General features: G+C 38.2%; 1 protein-coding gene across 4 annotated transcripts in view; it reads right to left on the bottom strand.

Annotated features, from left to right (window-relative positions):
* The window catches only part of LRRC49 (leucine rich repeat containing 49), a 160,151-nt gene that overhangs the window by 55,711 nt on the left and 83,524 nt on the right, over window positions 1-20,916 (bottom strand). For all 4 annotated transcript variants that reach the window (XM_003818539.5, XM_055098938.2, XM_055098937.2 and 1 more), the window contains 2 exons: window positions 15,786-15,869; window positions 11,711-11,874 (listed from right to left, as the gene is read on the bottom strand). In XM_003818539.5, the coding sequence (XP_003818587.1) occupies window positions 11,711-11,874; window positions 15,786-15,869 (248 nt within the window). The remainder of the gene's footprint in view (window positions 1-11,710; window positions 11,875-15,785; window positions 15,870-20,916) is intronic.

Below are 20,916 nucleotides of genomic sequence, written 5' to 3'. Positions count from 1 at the left end.
TAACATGAGATAAAGATGGCATTCTCATGAAAAAAGAAGTTTAATTTTTAAAAGGTTATTAGCAAATTGACTAGTCAATTGAAATAAAATCAAGTTAGACCCTTATCTAACATTGTGTATAAAAATAAGTTTGAGGCCATGTGCGGTGGCTCAAGCCTGTAATCCTAGCAGTTTGGGAAGCCGAGGCAGGAGGATCACTTGAGATCAGTAGTTCGAGACCAGCCTGGCCAACATGGTGAAACCCTGCCTCTTTCAAAAATACAAAAATTAGCCAGGTGTGGTGGTGGGCACCTGGAAAATCCCAGCTACTCAAGAGGCTGAGGCAGGAGAATCGCTTGAACCTGGGAGGCAAAGGTTGCCGTGAGCCAACATCGCACCACTGCCCTCCAGCCTGGGAGACACAGCGAGACTCCATCTCCAAAAGAAGAAAGAAAAAAATTTGATGGATTGAAGGACTAACTTCTAAAACCTTATTACAATTTTAGAAAATTAAATTCCATATTACTTGGATAAACTTGAAACTGAAAAATAATTTTTAAAAAAGAAATTAGAAATAGAACTGACATGTATTATTTCATAAATCTAAAGCCCAATGCTATAAAGTTTTAACATTATAAAGTATTATAGTTCTAACCAAGTAAAATTATATTTTGCCATTTAAATAATATTAAATATAGCTCTAGGGCTATATAAGAGTGGTATATTAGTTATATAAATTGTCGCTTCATTAGAATTTTTATTCTTGACACTAGGCCAGGCAGTTCCAAGATGGTTGAATAGGAACAGCTCCAGTCTACAGCTCCCAGCGTGAGTGCAGAAGACAGGTGATTTCTGCATTTCCAACTGAGGTACTGGGTTCATCTTACTGGGGCTTGTTGGACAGTGGGTGCAGGACAGTGAGTGCAGCCCACCAAGCATGAGCCAAAGCAGGGTGAGGCATCACCTCACCTGGGAAGGGCAAAGGGTCAGGGAATTCCCTTTCCTAGCCAAGGGAAGCTGTGACAGACGGCACCTGGAAAATCAGGTCACTCCCACCCTAATACAGCACTTTTCCAACGGTCTTAGCACATGGCACACCAGGAGATTATATCCCGCACATGGTTAGGAGGGTTCCTACGTCCACAGAGCCTCACTCATTGCTAGCACGGCAGTCTGAGATCTAACTGCAAGGTGGCAGCGAGGCTTGGGGAGGGGCACCCACCATTGCTGAGGCTTGAGTAGGTAAACAAAGCAGCCAGGAAGCTCGAGCTGGGTGGAACCCACCGCAGCTCAAGGAGGCCTGCCTGAATCTGTAGACTCCACCTCTGCAGGCAGGGCATAGCTGAACAAAAGGCGGCAGAAACCTCTGCAGACTTAAATGTCCCTGTCTGACAGCTTTGAAGAGTAGAGGTTCTCCCAGTATGGAGTTTGAGATCTGAGAACAGACAGACTGCCTCCTTAAGTGGGTCCCTGACCCCCGAGTAGCCTAACTGGGAGGCACCCCCAAGTAGGGGCAGACTGACACCTCACACAGCCAGGTACCCCTCTGAGACGAAACCTCCAGAGGAATGATCAGACAGCAACATTTTCTGTTGAGCAATATTCGCTGTTCTGCAGCCTCTGCTGCTGATACCCAGGCAAACAAGGTCTGGAGTGGACATTTGCTGTTCAGCAATATTCGCTGTTCTGCAGCCTCTGCTGCTGATACCTGGGCAAACAAGGTCTGGAGTGGACCTCCAGCAAACTCCAACAGACCTACAGCTGAGGGTCCTGACTGTTAGAAGGAAAACTAACAGACGGAAAGGACATCCACACCAAAACCCCATCTGTACGTCACCATCATCAAAGACCAAAGTTGGATAAAACCACAAAGATGGGGAAAAAGCAGAGCAGAAAAGCTGAAAATTCTAAAAATCAGAGAGCCTCTCCCCCTCCAAAGGAACGCAGCTCCTCGCCAGCAACGGAACAAAGCTGGACAGAGAATGACTGACGAGTTGAGAGAAGAAGGCTTCAGACGATCAAACTTCTCCGAGCTAAAGGAGGAAGTTCGAACCCATTGCAAACAAGCTAAAAACCTTGAGAAAAGATTAGACAAATAGCTAACTAGAATAACCAGTGTAGAGAAGTCCTTAAATGACCTGATGGAGCTGAAAACCATGGCACGGGAACTATGTGACGAATGCACAAGCTTCAGCAGCCAATTCAATCAACTGGAAGCAAGGGTATCAGTGATTGAATTTTTATTCTTGCTTTATTTTTGTAGCTGAAAGAGCTGACAAGGTCTACATGTGGATCCCAAGTGAGCTGAAGGAAATACACTGATATAAGTTAATTCTATAACTAAAATTTAAAAAGCATATTTGCCTAAATATATGTTAGACTCTAACTACAATTTCCAAAACATTATTCTCGTGTCACTCAAATTACTTCCTTTACTATATATATTTTTTGCATATGAAAGGCTTAAAGAATTCCAGCTAAAAACCTGAAGTAAAAGCTATATTATATTTAGTTTTAAAAGGTGTTTCAGAGTTTAGTTAAGGTAATAAGACACATATGCTTCATCAAATTAAATAAAACTAAAATGTATTCTATCTTTGATTTTTAGGCTTTATTTTAAAATTATGTAAATATAGTCAGCCCTCAGTATCAGTGGGTTCTGCATCCATAGATTAAACCAAATGGATCAAAAATATCCGAAAAAAATTCCACAAAGTTCCAAAAGCAAAACTTGAACTTGCCACATGCTGAGTACTATACCAAATCCATGCAAATGGAGTGATGTGTAGGCACTGTATTAAATACTATTTAAGTAATCCAGAGATGATTTCAAGTATATGGCAGGAAGAGTACAGGTTATATGCAAATACTATCCCATTTTATATAAGGGAATTGAGTATCTGCAGATTTGGGTATTTGCAGGGAACCAATCCCCTGTGGGACAGCTGTACAAATGTATATTTAAATTATACATGCACTATAAAGATATAAATGCTTTACGTCCCTCTGAATTTACTTGATTCCAATATGCTTTTCTAAGAGGAAGAGAAACATGTGGAGTCTAGATAATGCACTCAGCATTGCTCATAAACCTAGGGATATATTATCATGTGATAAATGTATCATAGAAGAAAAGAGGTTGTGAGCCACTGGAATAGACAGATAGTATAGATCACAGCTGGAGTAACTTTCAGATTATATGCCCAATTGCTTACTACCAGTAGTTAAAGAGTAAGGTTTTGTGCTGGCTGCTGAGGACACAGCAGGAGTCAAGTCAATCAAGCAGGATTCCTTTCCTCATGAAGTTTACATTCTAATGGGGAAGACACACATGAAACAACTACCTACCAACTTGGAGTTAGGGAAGGCTTTTTTGGAAGATGTGAAGTTTAAACCTCAGACCTCTGTGGGTTTGCTGAAGTTAGCTAGGGCGGGATCAGAGAAATAGTGCAGGGAAGTGATTGGTGTCAGGGCAGAAAAACACTATCCCTATAAGAAAGGTTCTGGCTGGAGCCAAGGTGGCCGAATAGGAACAGCTCCGGTCTACAGCTCCCAGCGTGAGCGACGCAGAAGACGGGTGATTTCTGCATTTCCATCTGAGGTACTGGGTTCATCTCACTAGGGAGTGCCAGACAGTGGGCGCAGGACAGTGGATGCAGCGCACCATGCATGAGCCGAAGCAGGGCGAGGCATTGCCTCACTCGGGAAGTGCAAGGGGTCAGGGCGTTCCCTTTCCTAGTCAAAGAAAGTGGTGACAGACGGCACCTGGAAAATTGGGTCACTCCCACCCCAATAATGTGCTTTTCCTATGGGCTTAAAAAACGGCACACCAGGAGATTATATCCCGTACCTGGCTCAGAGGGTCCTATGCCCACGGAGTCTCGCTGATTGCTAGCACAGCAGTCTGAGATCAAACTGCAAGGCAGCAGTGAGGCTGGGGGAGGGGAGCCCGCCATTGCCCAGGCTTGCTTAGGTAAACACAGCAGCCAGGAAGCTCCAACTGAGTGGAGCCCACCACAGCTCAAGGAGGCCTGCCTGCCTCTGTAGGCTCCACCTCTGGGGGCAGGGCACAGACAAACAAAAAGACAGCAGTAACCTCCGCAGACTTAAATGTCCCTGTCTGACAGCTTTGAAGACAGCAGTGGTTCTCCCAGCACGCAGCTGGAGATCTGAGAACGGGCAGACTGCCTCCTCAAGTGGGTCCCTGACCCCTGACCCCCAAGCAGCCTAACTGGGAGGCACCCCCCAGTAGGGGCAGAATGACACCTCACATAGCTGGGTACTCCTCTGAGACAAAACTTCAAGAGGAACGATCAGACAGCAGCATTCGCGGTTCACAAAAATCCGCTGTTCTGCCGCCACCGCTGCTGGTACCCAGGCAAACAGGGTCTGGAGTGGACCTCTAGCAAACTCCAACAAACCTGCAGCTGAGGGTCCTGTCTGTTAGAAGGAAAACTAACAAACAGAAAGGACATCCACACCAAAAACCCATCTGTACATCACCATCATCAAAGACCAAAAGTAGATAAAACCACAAAGATGGGGAAAAAACAGAGCAGAAAAACTGGAAACTCTAAAAAGCAGAGCGCCTCTCCTCCTCCAAAGGAACACAGCTCCTCACCAGCAATGGAACAAAGCTGGACGGAGAATGACTTTGACGAGTTGAGAGAAGAAGGCTTCAGACGATCAAACTACTCCGAGCTACAGGAGGAAATTCAAACCAAAGGCAAAGAAGTTGAAAACTGAAAAAAATTTAGACGAATGTATAACTAGAATAACCAATACAGAGAAGTGCTTAAAGGAGCTGATGGAGCTGAAAGCCAAGGCTCGAGAACTACGTGAAGAATGCAGAAGCCTCAGGAGCCGATGCAATCAACTGGAAGAAAGGATATCAGTGATGGAAGATGAAATGAATGAAATGAAGCAAGAAGGGAAGTTTAGAAAAAAAAGAATAAAAAGAAACAAACAAAGCCTCCAAGAACTATGGGACTATATGAAAAGACCAAATCTACGTCTGATTGGTGTACCTGAAAGTGATGGGGAGAATGGAACCAAGTTGGAAAACACTCTGCAGGATATTATCCAGGAGAACTTTCCCAATCCAGCAAGGCAGGCCAACATTCAGATTCAGGAAATACAGAGAACGCCACAAAGATACTCCTCGAGAAGAGCAACTCCAAGACACATAATTGTCAGATTCACCAAAGTTGAAATGAAGGAAAAAATGTTAAGCACAGCCAGAGAGAAAGGTCAGGTTACCCACAAAGGGAAGCCCATCAGACTAACAGCGGATCTCTCAGCAGAAACTCTACAAGCCAGAAGAGAGTGGGGGTCAATATTCAACATTCTTAAAGAAAAGAATTTTCAACCCAGAATTTCATATCCAGCCAAACTAAGCTTCATAAGTGAAGGAGAAATAAAATACTTTACAGACAAGCAAATGCTGAGAGATTTTGTCACCACCAGGCCTGCCCTACAAGAGCTCCTGAAGGAAGCACTAAACATGGAAAGGAACAACCGGTACCAGCCACTGCAAAATCATGCCAAATTGTAAAGACCATCGAGACTAGGAAGAAACTGCATCAACTAACGAGCAAAATAACCAGCTAACATCATAATGACAGGATCAAATTCACACATAACAATATTAACTTTAAATGTAAATGGACTAAATGCTCCAATTAAAAGACACAGACTGGCAAATTGGATAAAGAGTCAAGACCCATCAGTCTGCTGTATTCAGGAAACCCATCTCACGTGCAGAGACACACATAGGCTCAAAATAAAAGGATGGAGGAAGATCTACCAAGCAAATGGAAAACAAAAAAAGGCAGGGGTTGCAATCCTAGTCTCTGATAAAACAGACTTTAAACCAACAAAGATCAAAAGAGACAAAGAAGGCCATTACATAATGGTAAAGGGATCAATTCAACAAGAAGAGCTAACTATCCTAAATATATATGCACCCAATACAGGAGCACCCAGATTCATAAAGCAAGTCCTGAGTGACCTACAAAGAGACTTAGACTCCCACACAATAATAATGGGAGACTTTAACACCCCACTGTCAACATTAGACAGATCAATGAGACAGAAAGTTAACAAGGATACCCAGGAATTGAACTCAGCTCTGCATCAAGCAGACCTAATAGACATCTACAGAACTCTCCACCCCAAATCAACAGAATATACATTTTTTTCAGCACCACACCACACCTATTCCAAAATTGACCACATACTTGGAAGTAAAGCTCTCCTCAGCAAATGTAAAAGATCAGAAATTATAACAAACTGTCAGACCACAGTGCAATCAAACTAGAACTCAGGATGAAGAAACTCACTCAAAACCGCTCAACTACATGGAAACTGAACAACCTGCTCCTGAATGACTACTGGGTACATAACAAAATGAAGGCAGAAATAAAGATGTTCTTTGAAACCAACAAGAACAAAGACACAACATACCAGAATCTCTGGGACACATTCAAAGCAGTGTGTAGAGGGAAACTTATAGCGCTAAATGCCCACAAGAGAAAGCAGGAAAGATCCAAAATTGACACCCTAACATCACAATTAAAAGAACTAGAAAAGCAAGAGCAAACACATTCAAAAGCTAGTAGAAGGCAAGAAATAACTAAAATCAGAGCAGAACTGAAGGAAATAGAGACACAAAAAACCCTTCAAAAAATTAATGAATCCAGGAGCTGGTTTTTTGAAAGGATCAACAAAATTGATAGACTGCTAGCAAGACTAATAAAGAAGAAAAGAGAGAAGAATCAAATAGACGCAACAAAAAATGATAAAGGGGATATCACCACCGATCCCACAGAAATAAAAACTACCATCAGAGAATACTACAAACACCTCTATGCAAATAAACTAGAAAATCTAGAAGAAATGGATAAATTCCTCGACACATACACCCTCCCAAGATTAAACCAGGAAGAAGTTGACTCTCTGAATAGACCAATAACAGGAGCTGAAATTGTGGCAATAATCAATAGCTTACCAACCAAAAAGAGTCCAGGACCAGATGGATTCACAGCCGAATTCTACCAGAGGTACAAGGAAGAACTGGTACCATTCCTTCGAAACTATTCCAATCAATAGAAAAAGAGGGAATCCTCCCTAACTCATTTTATGAGGTCAGCATCATCCTGATACCAAAGCCGGGTAGAGACACAATCAAAAAAGAGAATTTTAGACCAATATCCTTGATGAACATTGATGCAAAAATCCTCAATAAAATACTGGCAAACCGAATCCAGCAGCACATCAAAAAGCTTATCCACCATGATCAAGTGGGCTTCATCCCTGGGATGCAAGGATGGTTCAATATACGCAAATCAATAAATGTAATCCAGCATATAAAGAGAACCAAAGACAAAAACCACATGATTATCTCAATAGATGCAGAAAAGGCCTTCGACAAAATTCAACAGCACTTCATGCTAATAAATTAGGTATTGATGAGACGTATCTCAAAATAATAAGAGCTATCTTATTATTTTCCCTTTGAAAACTGGCACAAGACAGGGATGCCCTCTCTCACCACTCCTATTCAACACAGTGTTGGAAGTTCTGGCCAGGGCAATTAGGCAGGAGAAGGAAATAAAGGGTATTCAATTAGGAAAAGAGGAAGTCAAATTGTCCCTGTTTGTAGATGACATGATTGTATATCTAGAAAACCCCAATGTCTCAGCCCAAAATCTCCTTAAGCTGATAAGCAACTTCAGCAATGTCTCAGGATACAAAATCAATGTGCAAAAATCACAAGCATTCTTATACACCAATAACAGACAAACAGAGAGCCAAATCATGAGTGAACTCCCATTCACAATTGCTTCAAAGAGAATAAAATACCTAGGAATCCAACTTACAAGGGATGTGAAGGACCTCTTCAAGGAGAACTACAAACCACTGCTCAATGAAATAAAAGAGGATACAAACAAATAGAAGAACATTCCATGCTCATGGGTAGGAAGAATCAATATCATGAAAATGGCCATACTGCTCAAGGTAATTTATAGATTCAATGCCATCCCCATCAAGCTACCAATGACTTTCTTCACATAATTGGAGAAAACTACTTTAAAGTTCATATGGAACCAAAAAAGAGCCCACATCGCCAAGTCAATCCTAAGCCAAAAGAACAAAGCTGGAGGCATCACGCTACCTGACTTCAAACTATACTACAAGGCTACAATAACCAAAACAGCATGGTACTGGTACCAAAACAGAGATATAGATCAATGGAACAGAACAGAGCCCTCAGAAATAACGCCGCATATCTACAACTATCTGATCTTTGACAAACCTGAGAAAAACAAGCAATGGGGAAAGGATTCCCTATTTAATAAATGGTGCTGGGAAAACTGGCTAGCCATATGTAGAAAGCTGAAACTGGATCCCTTCCTTACACTTTATACAAAAATCAATTCAAGATGGATTAAAGATTTAAACGTTAGACCTAAAACCATAAAAACCCTAGAAGAAAACCTAGGCATTACCATTCAGGACATAGGCATGGGCAAGGACTTCATGTCCAAAACACCAAAAGCAATGGCAACAAAAGCCAAAATTGACAAATGGGATCTAATTAAACTCAAGAGCTTCTGCACAGCAAAAGAAACTACCATCAGAGTGAACAGGCAACCTACAACATGGGAGAAAATTTTCCCAACCTACTCATCTGACAAAGGGCTAATATCCAGAATCGACAATGAACTCAAACAAATTTACAAGAAAAAAACAAACAACCCCATCAAAAAGTGGGCGAAGGACATGAACAGACACTTCTCAAAAGAAGACATTTATGCAGCCAAAAAACACATGAAAAAATGCTCATCATCACTGGCCATCAGAGAAATGCAAATCAAAACCACTATGAGATATCATCTCACACCAGTTAGAATGGCAATCATTCAAAAGTCAGGAAACAACAGGTGCTGGAGAGGATGTGGAGAAATAGGAACACTTTTACACTGTTGGTGGGACTGTAAACTAGTTCAACCATTGTGGAAGTCAGTGTGGCGATTCCTCAGGGATCTAGAACTAGAAATACCATTTGACCCAGCCATCCCATTACTGGGTATATACCCAAAGGACTATAAATCATGCTGCTATAAAGACACATGCACACGTATGTTTATTGCGGCACTATTCACAATAGCAAAGACTTGGAACCAACCCAAATGTCCAACAATGATAGACTGGATTAAGAAAATGTGGCACATATACACCATGGAATACTATGCAGCCATAAAAAATGAGTTCATGTCCTTTGTAGGGACATGGATGAAATTGGAAACCATCATTCTCAGTAAACTATTGCAAGAACAAAAAACCAAACACCGCATATTCTCACTCATAGGTGGGAATTGAACAATGAGATCACATGGACACAGGAAGGGGAATATCACACTCTGGGGACTGTGGTGGGGAGCGGGGAGGGATAGCATTGGGAGATATACCTAATGCTAGATGACAAGTTAGTGGGTGCAGCGCACCAGCATGGCACATGTATACATATGTAACTAACCTGCACAATGTGCACATGTACCCTAAAACTTAAAGTATAATTAAAAAAAAAAAAAAAAAAAAGAGGGAACCCCTGATGGCCCAGCCTCTGAGAGAGCAGACCTCATTTTGGAGAGCCCAGGAGCAGCAGCCCTGAGGGGCTTCATCCCCCTTTCCCCAACCTGATCCGATTTTCTCCTTCAGGCTTAGATGAACAGGGTGGGACCCCCTGCCTCTGGGACCCATAGGCGTCTCCGTCCCTTCCCACCCCCGCAGGGGCCCCTGCCTCTGCCTGCACAGGGTACTGTCTTCCCAGCTCTGGTCTGCGCTCTATCTGCATACTTATCAGTCCAGGAGCCTGAGGCCATTAGACTTCAAAGACTATATAAAATGTGTTTGTGATTGTGAAAAAAAAAAAAAAAAAGAAAGCTACTGAATCGTACACTTTAGATGGTTAAAATGGTAAATTTTATGTTATGTGAATTTTATCTCAATAAAAACACAGGGTGGTTGAACTATATAATATTAAATATCCCTTATAGTATACTCATTCATTAAATAAATCTCTACTGAGCTTCTGATGCAAAAAAATAAATAAATGGTGCTGGGAAAACTGGCTAGCCATATGTAGAAAGCTGAAACTGGATCCCTTCCTTACACCTTATACAAAAATTAATTCAAGATGGATTAAAGACTTAAACGTTAGACCTAAAACCATAAAAACCCTAGAAGAAAACCTAGGCATTACCATTCAGGACATAGGCATGGGCAAGGACTTTATGTCTAAAACACCAAAAGCAATGGCAACAAAAGCCAAAATTGACAAATGGGATCTAATTAAACTCAAGAGCTTCTGCACAGCAAAAGAAACTACCATCAGAGTGAACAGGCAACCTACAACATGGGAGAAAATTTTCCCAACCTACTCATATGACAAAGGGCTAATATCCAGAATCAACAATGAACTCAAACACATTTACAAGAAAAAAACAAACAACCCATCAAAAAGTGGGCGAAGGACATGAACAGACACTTCTGAAGAGGACATTTATGCAGCCAAAAAAACACATGAAAAAATGCTCACCATCACTGGCCATCAGAGAAATGCAAATCAAAACCACAATGAGATACCATCTCACACCAGTTAGAATGGCAATCATTCAAAAGTCAGGAAACAACAGGTGCTAGAGAGGATGTGGAGAAATAGGAACACTTTTACACTGTTGGTGGGACTGTAAACTAGTTCAACCATTGTGGAAGTCAGTGTGGCAATTCCTCAGGGATCTAGAACTAGAAATACCATTTGACCCAGCCATCCCATTACTGGGTATATACCCAAAGGACTATAAATCATGCTGCTATAAAGACACATGCACACGTATGTTTATTGCGGCACTATTCACAATAGCAAAGACTTGGAACCAACCCAAATGTCCAACAATGATAGACTGGATTAAGAAAATGTGGCACATATACACCATGGAATACTATGCAGCCATAAAAATTGATGAGTTCATGTCCTTTGTAGGGACATGGATGAAATTGGAAATCATCATTCTCAGTAAACTATCGCAAGAACAAAAAACCAAACACCGCATATTCTCACTCATAGGTGGGAATTGAACAATGAGAACACATGGACACAGGAAGGGGAACATCACACTCTGGGGACTGTTGTGGGGTGGGGGGAGGGGGGAGGGATAGCTTTAGGAGATATACCTAATGCTAAATGACGAGTTAATTGGTGCAGCACACCAGCATGGCACATGTATACATATGTAACTAACCTGCACATTGTGCACATGTACCCTAAAACTTAAAGTATAATAATAATAGTAATAATAATAAAAAAGAAAGGTTCTGAAGTAGGATGTAACTGAACTGAAAGACAGACAGTGATGCTGCAATAGCAGAAGAACATGGTTGATGGCATGAGATAAAAGAGATGAAGTGGGCAAAAGACATCATAGACTATATTAAGCAATCTAGACTTTTCCCTATAAAAAATATGAAATGCCCTATGAAGCATGTTCTAATTTGGAGAATGTTATAGTAAGATTTATATTTTCAACTTTTCCATCTTAATTTCTAATTTCAGCAAGTTTTCTTAAGAAAACCCTTTTAAAATAATTATATGTAAAATGGTTTCTAATTCCCACTCCAAATTCAATTATCAAAGATGCTTGTATCTTGAAAAAATACCATTGCATACCCTGTTTCCTCTGGGAATGCAGAGAGGGTGCTTCCATCAATCTGACAGGGGTCCTGAGGAGAGTCAGAATCTTTTCTATCTTCATTTGTAGCAATATTGGCTACTCGTTGTTGTTGCAAGTCCCACTGTCGAGCTACGTTGTTAATTGTTAACCTTTTCTTCTCCTATGAAAAAGTTAATTGTGACAAAAGTTATATAATGCAATTTTTGTAGCAGAAGTGACATCTAAGGGGCATATTGTTTGTACCTTCTTATAATACTTTTAAAAGGAGCCTGTTCCTTTTAAGTAGATACCCAATACATTCTAAAACAAGATTCAAGAGGCCTGTATTTACTCTCTGCATTCAAAATCTCAATAATTATCTAACTCTAAAGGAAAAAAATGCAAACAATTATTGTTCTTTAGGAACTTAATTTTATTAAAAATAAATATACAACCAACTAGAGATTAAAAATTCAAAATCTGAAGTTTTAATTTCACATAAATTTTTACATACTTAATGTTATCTGAAGTTTTAAACAGAAATTTATATGCCTCTAACACAGTAAGAAAAAACTAATGATATTTTAGTTTTTCTACTCAATAATTAAGACTGGTAAGGTGAAATAATCTTGGAGGGGGGGAAGGGAAGGAGTTGATCAATGTTCCAAGTTTCTCAGAATAAATTATAATGTCTGAAATTTAAAAATTATTCTCTAGACTATTAAAAGAAATTGTACTAGGTTGAAATGTCTCTAGATAACTAGTACCATTCCAGATGAGTAGGAAAGAAATTAATTCATTATAAGCAATGGATGTCTTAAGGTAGTGGTTCTCAAATTTCAGGGTACCTCAAATCACCTGGAGCTTATAACAGATTGCTGATTTAGAGTTTTGGGCGTAGGGTTTGAGAATTTGAATTTCTAACAAGCTCCTACGTATTCTAATATTGCTAGTTCATGGACCTCACTTTGAGAACCACTGACTTCCAGCATTGGAGCTCAGTCATCTCATAGAAACCCTCTTGTGAAAAAGCAGATCTAGACTACTGAAAGAAATTGTGCTAAATTGAAACGTTTCTATTCAATTTATATATATTAATAGAAAAAAAAATCCCTATTCTGGTAAAGTTTCCATTATTAAAAGATAATATTTAATTACAGCTTGTCAATTAGATCAGAATGCTGAAAACAGACACTTTCCTTTTCCTCTTTACTAAGACTACAATCCTGCATTGAAAAATCAGCTGAGTGTGATACTGACCCCTCTTCACCTGCTGGCCCTGAAGCCACAGAAGGCTAGTAGGAAGATTCTCTGTCCACTCCTTCAGTACATGTAGAATAATTCTTTTTAGTTGTACCTCTTTGCATATGTTTGCATAATTTTTGGTTATCTAAGATTTTAGCATGTATGCATGGCATTAGATAGGAATAAAAAGTGATATGGCTTGCTTAATTAAAACTAAAGTTTTAAAAGTTCTATTTCTGTTTTAAACATGTTTTCTGGGGGAGTGCAGTGGTGCACACTTGAAATCTCAACTACTTGGGAGGCTAATGCAGGAGGACTGCTTGAACCCAGGAGTTGAAAGCTGTAGTGTGCTACAGTCACACCTGTGAACTGCATTCCAGCCTGGGCAACACAGCAAGACCCCATCTCTAAAAAAAATGTTTTGGGCCTGGCTTTCTTTTTTTCTGTTGTTTGGTGTTTCAAATTTTTGTGTACAATTCAGTGGGTTATATTTAATATGTATATACTTTGGAGACTTTCTGACATTCTATGTATGTGCTCCTTATATAAAGCAAGTAGAAATCTGCAATTCCTATTGTAAAAACATTTTTTCCCCATTCTATAATAAAAATGCTTCTCACTTTAAGGAATTCTATTTAAGTTACTTGCTGATGACTATGCCAACCCAATTTTTAATCTAAGCAACTCTGTTTTTTTTACTCAGTATCAAGGCCACTTTGAAAGAGGCCAGGGCAGTGAGTTAATGGCTGATGGTTCTCATGTTGGCTTCATGCTTTTGGATTTCTGGCTGGCAGGGGTAGGCAAAAGAAATACTCAGAATGAGATAGATAAAGCAGTGCTTAGAAAAAGGGCATAAAATATCTTTAGACCACTGAGTATGTTAAATTTATAATAAGATAATCTTTGAAAATGCAAACGTTTTCCTATATTTGTGCAAAAGTTAAGCTTCTTTAATTTGGGTTATTAAAATCAGATCATTACCAGGTTGACTAAGAGAATGATTAATTTTACTGGGGCCCGGAAAAGGGAAGACATATTTTAAGACAGGAGTATAGCCTGTCTTAATGTCAGGTGGGGATTAATGGCTGGCCAGGAGGACACATAAGGGCTCTATGCATCTGTGGAGGAAAAAAAAAAAAAAAAAAGAAGCAGCAAAAGAAAGGTTAGAGAATGCTAGAGATTCTGCAAGGCATAAGGGGGTACCCAAAGTAAAGTGTAAAGATCACAGAGGCATTTGGGATATCAGCGACAATTATGTTTCTAATAGCTAGGTGCCAATAAATGGCCAAGTCTGTGCTAAAGTGACAAATATTTTAGAAGGTGCCAAATTCCAATTTCTGCCATTTGAGTCTATTTTTCATAGTCCAGGCAAGACCATACCAGTATATGCCATAAGTTTCACTTTCCTTCACTTTTAAGGTTACAAGGAAAATAAAAAAATAGAAAAGCAACAAGGCAGAAGACAGTATCTATACACTCTTCCTGTAACCAATCCATTCCATTTTCTTTTTTTTATTTTTTAGCATTCTTTTTTTTTAAAATTATACTTTAAGTTCTGGGATACATATGCAGAACGTGCAGGTTTGTTACATAGGTATACATGTGCCATGGTGGTTTGCTGCACCCATCAACCCGTCATCTACATTAGGTATTTCTCCTAATGCTATCTGTCCCCTAGCCCCCCTACCCTCCAACAGGCCCCGGTGTGTGATGTTCCCCTCCCTGTGTCCACGTGTTCTCATTGTTCAACTCCCACTTATGAGTGAGAACATGCAGTGTTTGGTTTTCTGTTCCTGTGTTAGTTTGCTGAGAATGTCCATCCCATTTTCTTAATGATCAATATGTAGAGTTGCACGAGCAATCCTCAGCAAATGCTGAGGGTCTGTTGTATCATGATTCCAAATCTGAGCTAGGGCTAGAACCTGGGTCTCCTGATTCCCCATGCTTTTCCTCTTACTAAAAATAAAAATACTAAGTAAACCTCGTAACTAAAGAGTCCTATTTAGTGACATTTTGTTTTGTCTCACTATATTTTCCAAGCTGGACTTAATTCCTGGGCTCAAGCAATCCTCTACCTTAGCCTCCCAAGTAGTTAAGACTTCAGGTACATACCACCTTGCCTGGCTAGTCATTTTTTTGAATTCTGAGTGCCACTTTAATTTTAAAAAGAAAAGCATCTATATAGAACATGAATGAGTAATGATAATCAGGGTGATGTCCTTAATTTTAGAACATAGCATGATGCATATTATGAACTATAAACTTAAAGCTGCCTTTACTTATACTTTGCAATGTTAATATAAAATATTTAAAAGCGAATATTTTATTTAAGGAAATTAATATCTGCTAAATCATTTAAAACCAGTTTAAAACAAATTTTCATTCCTAAGTTCCACAAAATCTTTATCACTTCTATATCATAAACTTTTTAAATTTAAAAAGCTATCATTAAAAAAAAACGTAGCAGAGCTCATTAAAATATATCAGTAAAGATGACAGTCAATTACAGTACGTTCCAAAATGAAGTGAATAGGCCATGGGATACACAAGATGATGCACTGGTATGAAATAAAAGTGTTATAACTTCAATTATATTTATTTATCATCTCTTCCTTTTAAAACTAGCCTTTGCATTTATTTTATAATGTATATCATATTTTATTTCTTAAGTACAGGTTTATTTATAGGTAATAACTTGTAAAAGTTTTAGGGGTACGTACATTCTGTTGATAGGAACAAAAAACTTACAAAGTTTAGAAACCACTTTTCCAGTAGACTAGCTAGCTGGCTTTGGGGTATGTGTGTCTACGTGTGCACACACATCCATGTAGACATCAGAGAAAATACCTTAAGCAAAGATTGTTTATGACTTTCCCGCTTCTTCTCTTCCTCTTTTTTGGCTAAAACAGATGCCATACGCCTTTCTTCTTCCTAAAAGACATTTTCCAAAAAGTATTATGAAGAGTTTAACCATTTTTTAATGCTAAATATCATTGGTCCTATTAAGCACAGTTTTCTTCTTGAGAGGCATAGTATTTACTAGCAGAAAATATACTCTCAAAGAAAAATTTAGTATGTTTCTCTTTATTTTCTTCTTTCCTCTTAATGCTAAAAATCTGTGCATTCCTAACTCTATACCCAACTCTGGAGGTGACGTGAACCTAGCTCATACAAGAAAGAAAAAAGAATGAGAAGAAAAGGAGAAGTATGTTTGCATCATTTTCCTTTTGTACACTGTGCATCATGGTTCCACATAGGTTTAAGCTTTCTATCATCGAGGTAAGAAGGATAAAAGTGATACATCTAACAATGTTGACTGGATCTGTGATAGAAAATCAGAACTTATTGATGAAAAAACCAGGGTAAATATCTTTTAAAACTCCAATTATATTAATAAATTATTCCCCATTAATATAATTACTTTTGGTTTGTTTTTAAATTGTGTTGCCCAGTCTCATTTTTTAAATTCTAAAAGCTATGAAATATAGCATGATGACCGTAGTTAATAATCTTGTATTGTAATCTTGGCATTTGCTAAGAGAATAGATCTTATATGTTCTAACTACAAAAAAAAAAGATAATCAGGTGAAGTGATAGAAATATTAACTAACTTGATTGTGGTAATCATTTTATCATATATATCAAATCACCACACTGTACACCTTAATTTTATATAGTTTCATCAATCATACCTCAACAAAGCTGGAAAAAGTAGAAATGACAAAATAACCTTACAGACAGTTTAGAAAAATGCTTAAAAATCAGTCATAATCCCAAACACCTAACTCAAATCTTACAATTTCTGTGTATCAGTTTATAATATTCACTATGAGCAATTTTTTAAAGGTTATAATCTATATATACAATCTGGACAATTTTTCCCCCGAAGACTGTCATATTTTAATAAATTATAACCATGTAACTTTTAATTTTCATTACCAAAAGATTTGTAGATACTCAAAATAATACAATAATTTGAGAAAACAATTTATTCATAAAAGACAAGCTTGAAAACATCTTCAGAGACAGGAAACCATAACAAGTAACTTAGCAGATCTGAAGAATAACTCTTTTAGAAACAAAAAATTACAAGAATTGAAATTTAAAATTCAACAAAGGGAGATTTAATAGCAGATTATACACAGCTGAAGAGAGAATCAGTCAACTGGAAAATAGAGGATGAGAATGTTTTCTATATGTTTTAGTATCACCCTACATACTTCTCTATCATAGCACTTAACCTGTTTCATTTTAATTTTTTCTGGTGCTATCCCTCTTGCCTCCCACGCCATAAAATAAGCTCCATGAATGTATGAACCATGTCTGTTCAGTAATTTATTAAAACTGAAACTGCTGTATCAAATGGTAGACATATTTCTATCCTTTTGATATGTCTGCAAACTGCCCTCCATAAATGCAGTTCTAATTTATACTCCTACCAGATTTCAACATTTGATTTAAAACCTGATGGTTATTCATAAAAGCTGTTCACCAAATATTCTTGTGTCTTTGCATATCCAAGACACATTGTGAGATAGCACTTCTAGCCCCCTTGAGGTTAGATGTGGCCATGTGACTTGCTTTGGCCAATGTCATATGGACAAAAGTGACATGTATTTACTTCTGGTTGAAAACTTTCAAAGACAATGTATGATACAACTATTCTCTCTCTCACCTTGCTACAGTACCTGCAAAACTCCACAGGTGGGTACTTTGAAAGCCTGAGTACTAGAATGAGGACAACACAGAGCAAAGATCCCAAATCACACATCATAGGCAGACAGGTATTAGAAGCCTGAAATAAACTTTGTTGTTTTAATTCACTGAAGTTAGAGAAGCTGTTACTGCAGCACAATCTAGCCTATGCTGACCAGTATATATATGTTATATTAGAATTAAAGAAGGTCAAAGAGACTATGAAAATGTGTTCTAGAGGATGGGCCATTATACATGCTCCTGAAAACAAAGAGAAAACCTAGATTAAATAATTATATTTAAAAATGCACAAACAGAAACCAACACAGAGTTTAAAAAGAAAACTAAGAAAGCATATACTAGACAACTCTAATTTTAGAAATAAGGTAACAAATGCTCCAAGACATTAGTAACTTGTATGAGGTCACATAGCTAGTGACAAGGCCAGGATCAGGACCAGAAGCCATGGCCTGCTAGAAACAAAATTCATATTTTTTTTATAATAAAGATGTATTTAAATTAATTTTACTGATTTTAGATAGATAAAGAAGAGTTTAGAACTCAGAAGTGATCTGCCATATGATTTAGTTGTTTTAAAGGAAATGGAAATGGAAATGTAATTTTAGTGAATTTAAAGTGTCTTTTACAATATGGAAAATAATAATAATTATTATTTTTTTAAGACAGTCTTGTATCTTGCTTGTTGCCCAGGCTTGGAGTGCCGTGGTGCAATGTCAGCTCACTGCAACCTCCGCCTCCTGGGTTCAAGCAATTCTCATGTCTTAGCCTCCCAAGAAGCTGGGATTACAGGCATGTGCCACCATGCCAGGCTAATTTTTGTATTTTTAGTAGAGACAGGGTTTTACCATGTTGGCCAGGCTGGTCTCAAACTCCTAGCCTCATGTGATCTGCCCACTTCAGCCTCCCAAAGTGCTACAATTACAGGCGCGAGCCACCAATGCCCAGCTGGAAAATAATTATTCTTAACTTTTAAAAACTAAATAGAGGTAATGAGGAGAAATAAACTAAATTAAAAATGCAGAACTTTGAATCCTAGCTTCACAAAATATCTGGTTTAATAATTCTATTAAATTCTTTTATTCAGTAAATACTGACTTGGTACCTACAGAGTACAATCTATTTCAGAATAAAGTGTTTAAAAGAGCAAAATACATTGATGTTCAATTGTTGACTCATCTATAAAATGTGAACTAGAAACAGATTGTTTTTTCAAAGAGCCAATTTCAAACAGTACTGGAAACTGTATGGATCACGTACTACACATACTTACGAGATGATTTCATCAGATTTTTGAAAAGAATTTGAGCTTCTATTAAAGGCAGTAGGGCTTAAAAGGAAAGCTAAACCTTGGAAAACTGGATTTACACCAAATCAATTCAAATATTGAATATTTTAAGGAATTTATGTATCTGAGAGCTATATTTCAGCCCAAATAATTACAGAGTAACTAAACTTAGAAAAAAAAACCTCTAATTGTGAAGATAAGTTATAAATCTGTTGGTAAGAAAGAAAAACTAAAATTCTGGTATCTTCTTGATAATAGTCCAATTTCTGGGACAAAAGCCATATCCTTTACATAGCAAAAAATAAAAATAAAAAAATAAATAAGTTGGGGGGGAATCTGGGATCTGGGACAAAAAACTACTTTTTCCTCACTTCATTTTGGCCATGAAGACCCAATATAGAAATGATTTCAAGTCAATTAAGCCTTGCAGTGATTTAATAGGTGTTTGATAACCTAGATTATACTTTGTTAGCAGATATTAAGGCCTAAAACAATGCACATATCACACAAGAAAAAGACTGATCCAAAATAAATAATAGTAGTCCTAATATAGGCAGCATTTTATGAAATTTTAAAAATCAAATGGCAAGGTGTGTTTTAACCATATACTTTAGTTATAAACATTATTTTCTTTGAACATATAAAATATTAAAACAGACTTTAAAATCACAAGGTTTTTTCCCTCAAAGAGGTGGTCAATAATTTTTACTCAAACAATCACTTTTAGCAAACAAAACTGATTTTTTTGCAGGGTCACACCTAGTGTTAGAGTGAAGATTAGAAGCCATGTCACCTGACTTCTGGTCCAGGGATATTAGCTGTTAAATACTGGGGAGGGAAATAGTCAGAACAGGATAGGTTATGCTGCTGTAACAACTTCAAAACTTTCACTGGCTTATGACTTTAAAAAAGTTTATTTCTTGATCACGCAAAGAACACTGCAACTGTCTTCAATGTAGTGGCTAAGTATTCCTGAGTGCTATGATCTGATGGCATCCTCAACTTTATATAGGCTTCCGCAGTGACTACCACATGGGAAGGAAGCATGACAATCATGCTTTTAAATGCTTCTGCCTGGAAATGATATACATTATTTCTGCTCACATTTCATTGGCCAAACATCTTCCCACATGTCAAAAAGGAGGAGAACCAGAGCATATTGGTGAACATTAGTAACGTCTACTGAAACAGAAAACGTACACATGAGATGAGCTCCTTTTTTTTTTTGGAGAGCAAATTGTAAACAAGTTCACACTAAGCCAATTAAATGTGAGCTTGAGGTGAAAACTTTAGACATTGTTTGTTTCTGAATTGTGTTGTTGTTTTGTTTTGAGACAGGATCTCATTCTGTCCCCCAGGCTTGAGTGCAGTGGTGAGATCTTGGCTCACTGCAGCTTTGACCTCCTGGGTTCAAGCGATCCTCCTGCCTCAGTCCCTCAAGTCTCTGGTATTACAGGCGCGTGCCTCCACACTCGGCTAAATTTTTTGTATTTTTTGTAGAGACAGGGTTTTGTCATGTTGGCCAGCTGGTCTCAAACTCCTGACTCAAGTGATCTGCCCACCTTGGCCTCCCAAAGTGCTAGGATTACAGGCATGAGCCACCACGCCCAACCCTGTTTCAGAATTGTGACAATACTGCCTGCATTCACAAAATGCTGCCTTAGAAATAAAAAGGAAAATTCTGCCTCCCAGAATTTTCTATATAAGGGTCCTTGTTCTAGCCCCTCAACATGTGTCTGTCCTCTCTTTTTTTGAATAGTTGTGAAAACAGTTGAAGATCACTGGGATATCTTCCTTATGTCTTCTCCTTTGTCAACTAATCATGTCAGATTCTTTGGAAATGCTCTAGTTTATTGTCTGCCCTCTAAAACTAGTAATAGTTCAGGTGTAATCTGACCACTGTAGAAAAAAATGGGATGGGACTGTCTCCATTGTCTGAATTCTCTTTTTCTATAAATGAATATTGTTTTAAGCCAT

The sequence above is a fragment of the Pan paniscus genome, chromosome 16 (assembly GCF_029289425.2).
Source record: "Pan paniscus chromosome 16, NHGRI_mPanPan1-v2.0_pri, whole genome shotgun sequence".
Classification (NCBI taxonomy): domain Eukaryota; kingdom Metazoa; phylum Chordata; class Mammalia; order Primates; family Hominidae; genus Pan; species Pan paniscus.
This window is presented reverse-complemented; position numbering and strand designations above follow the sequence as displayed.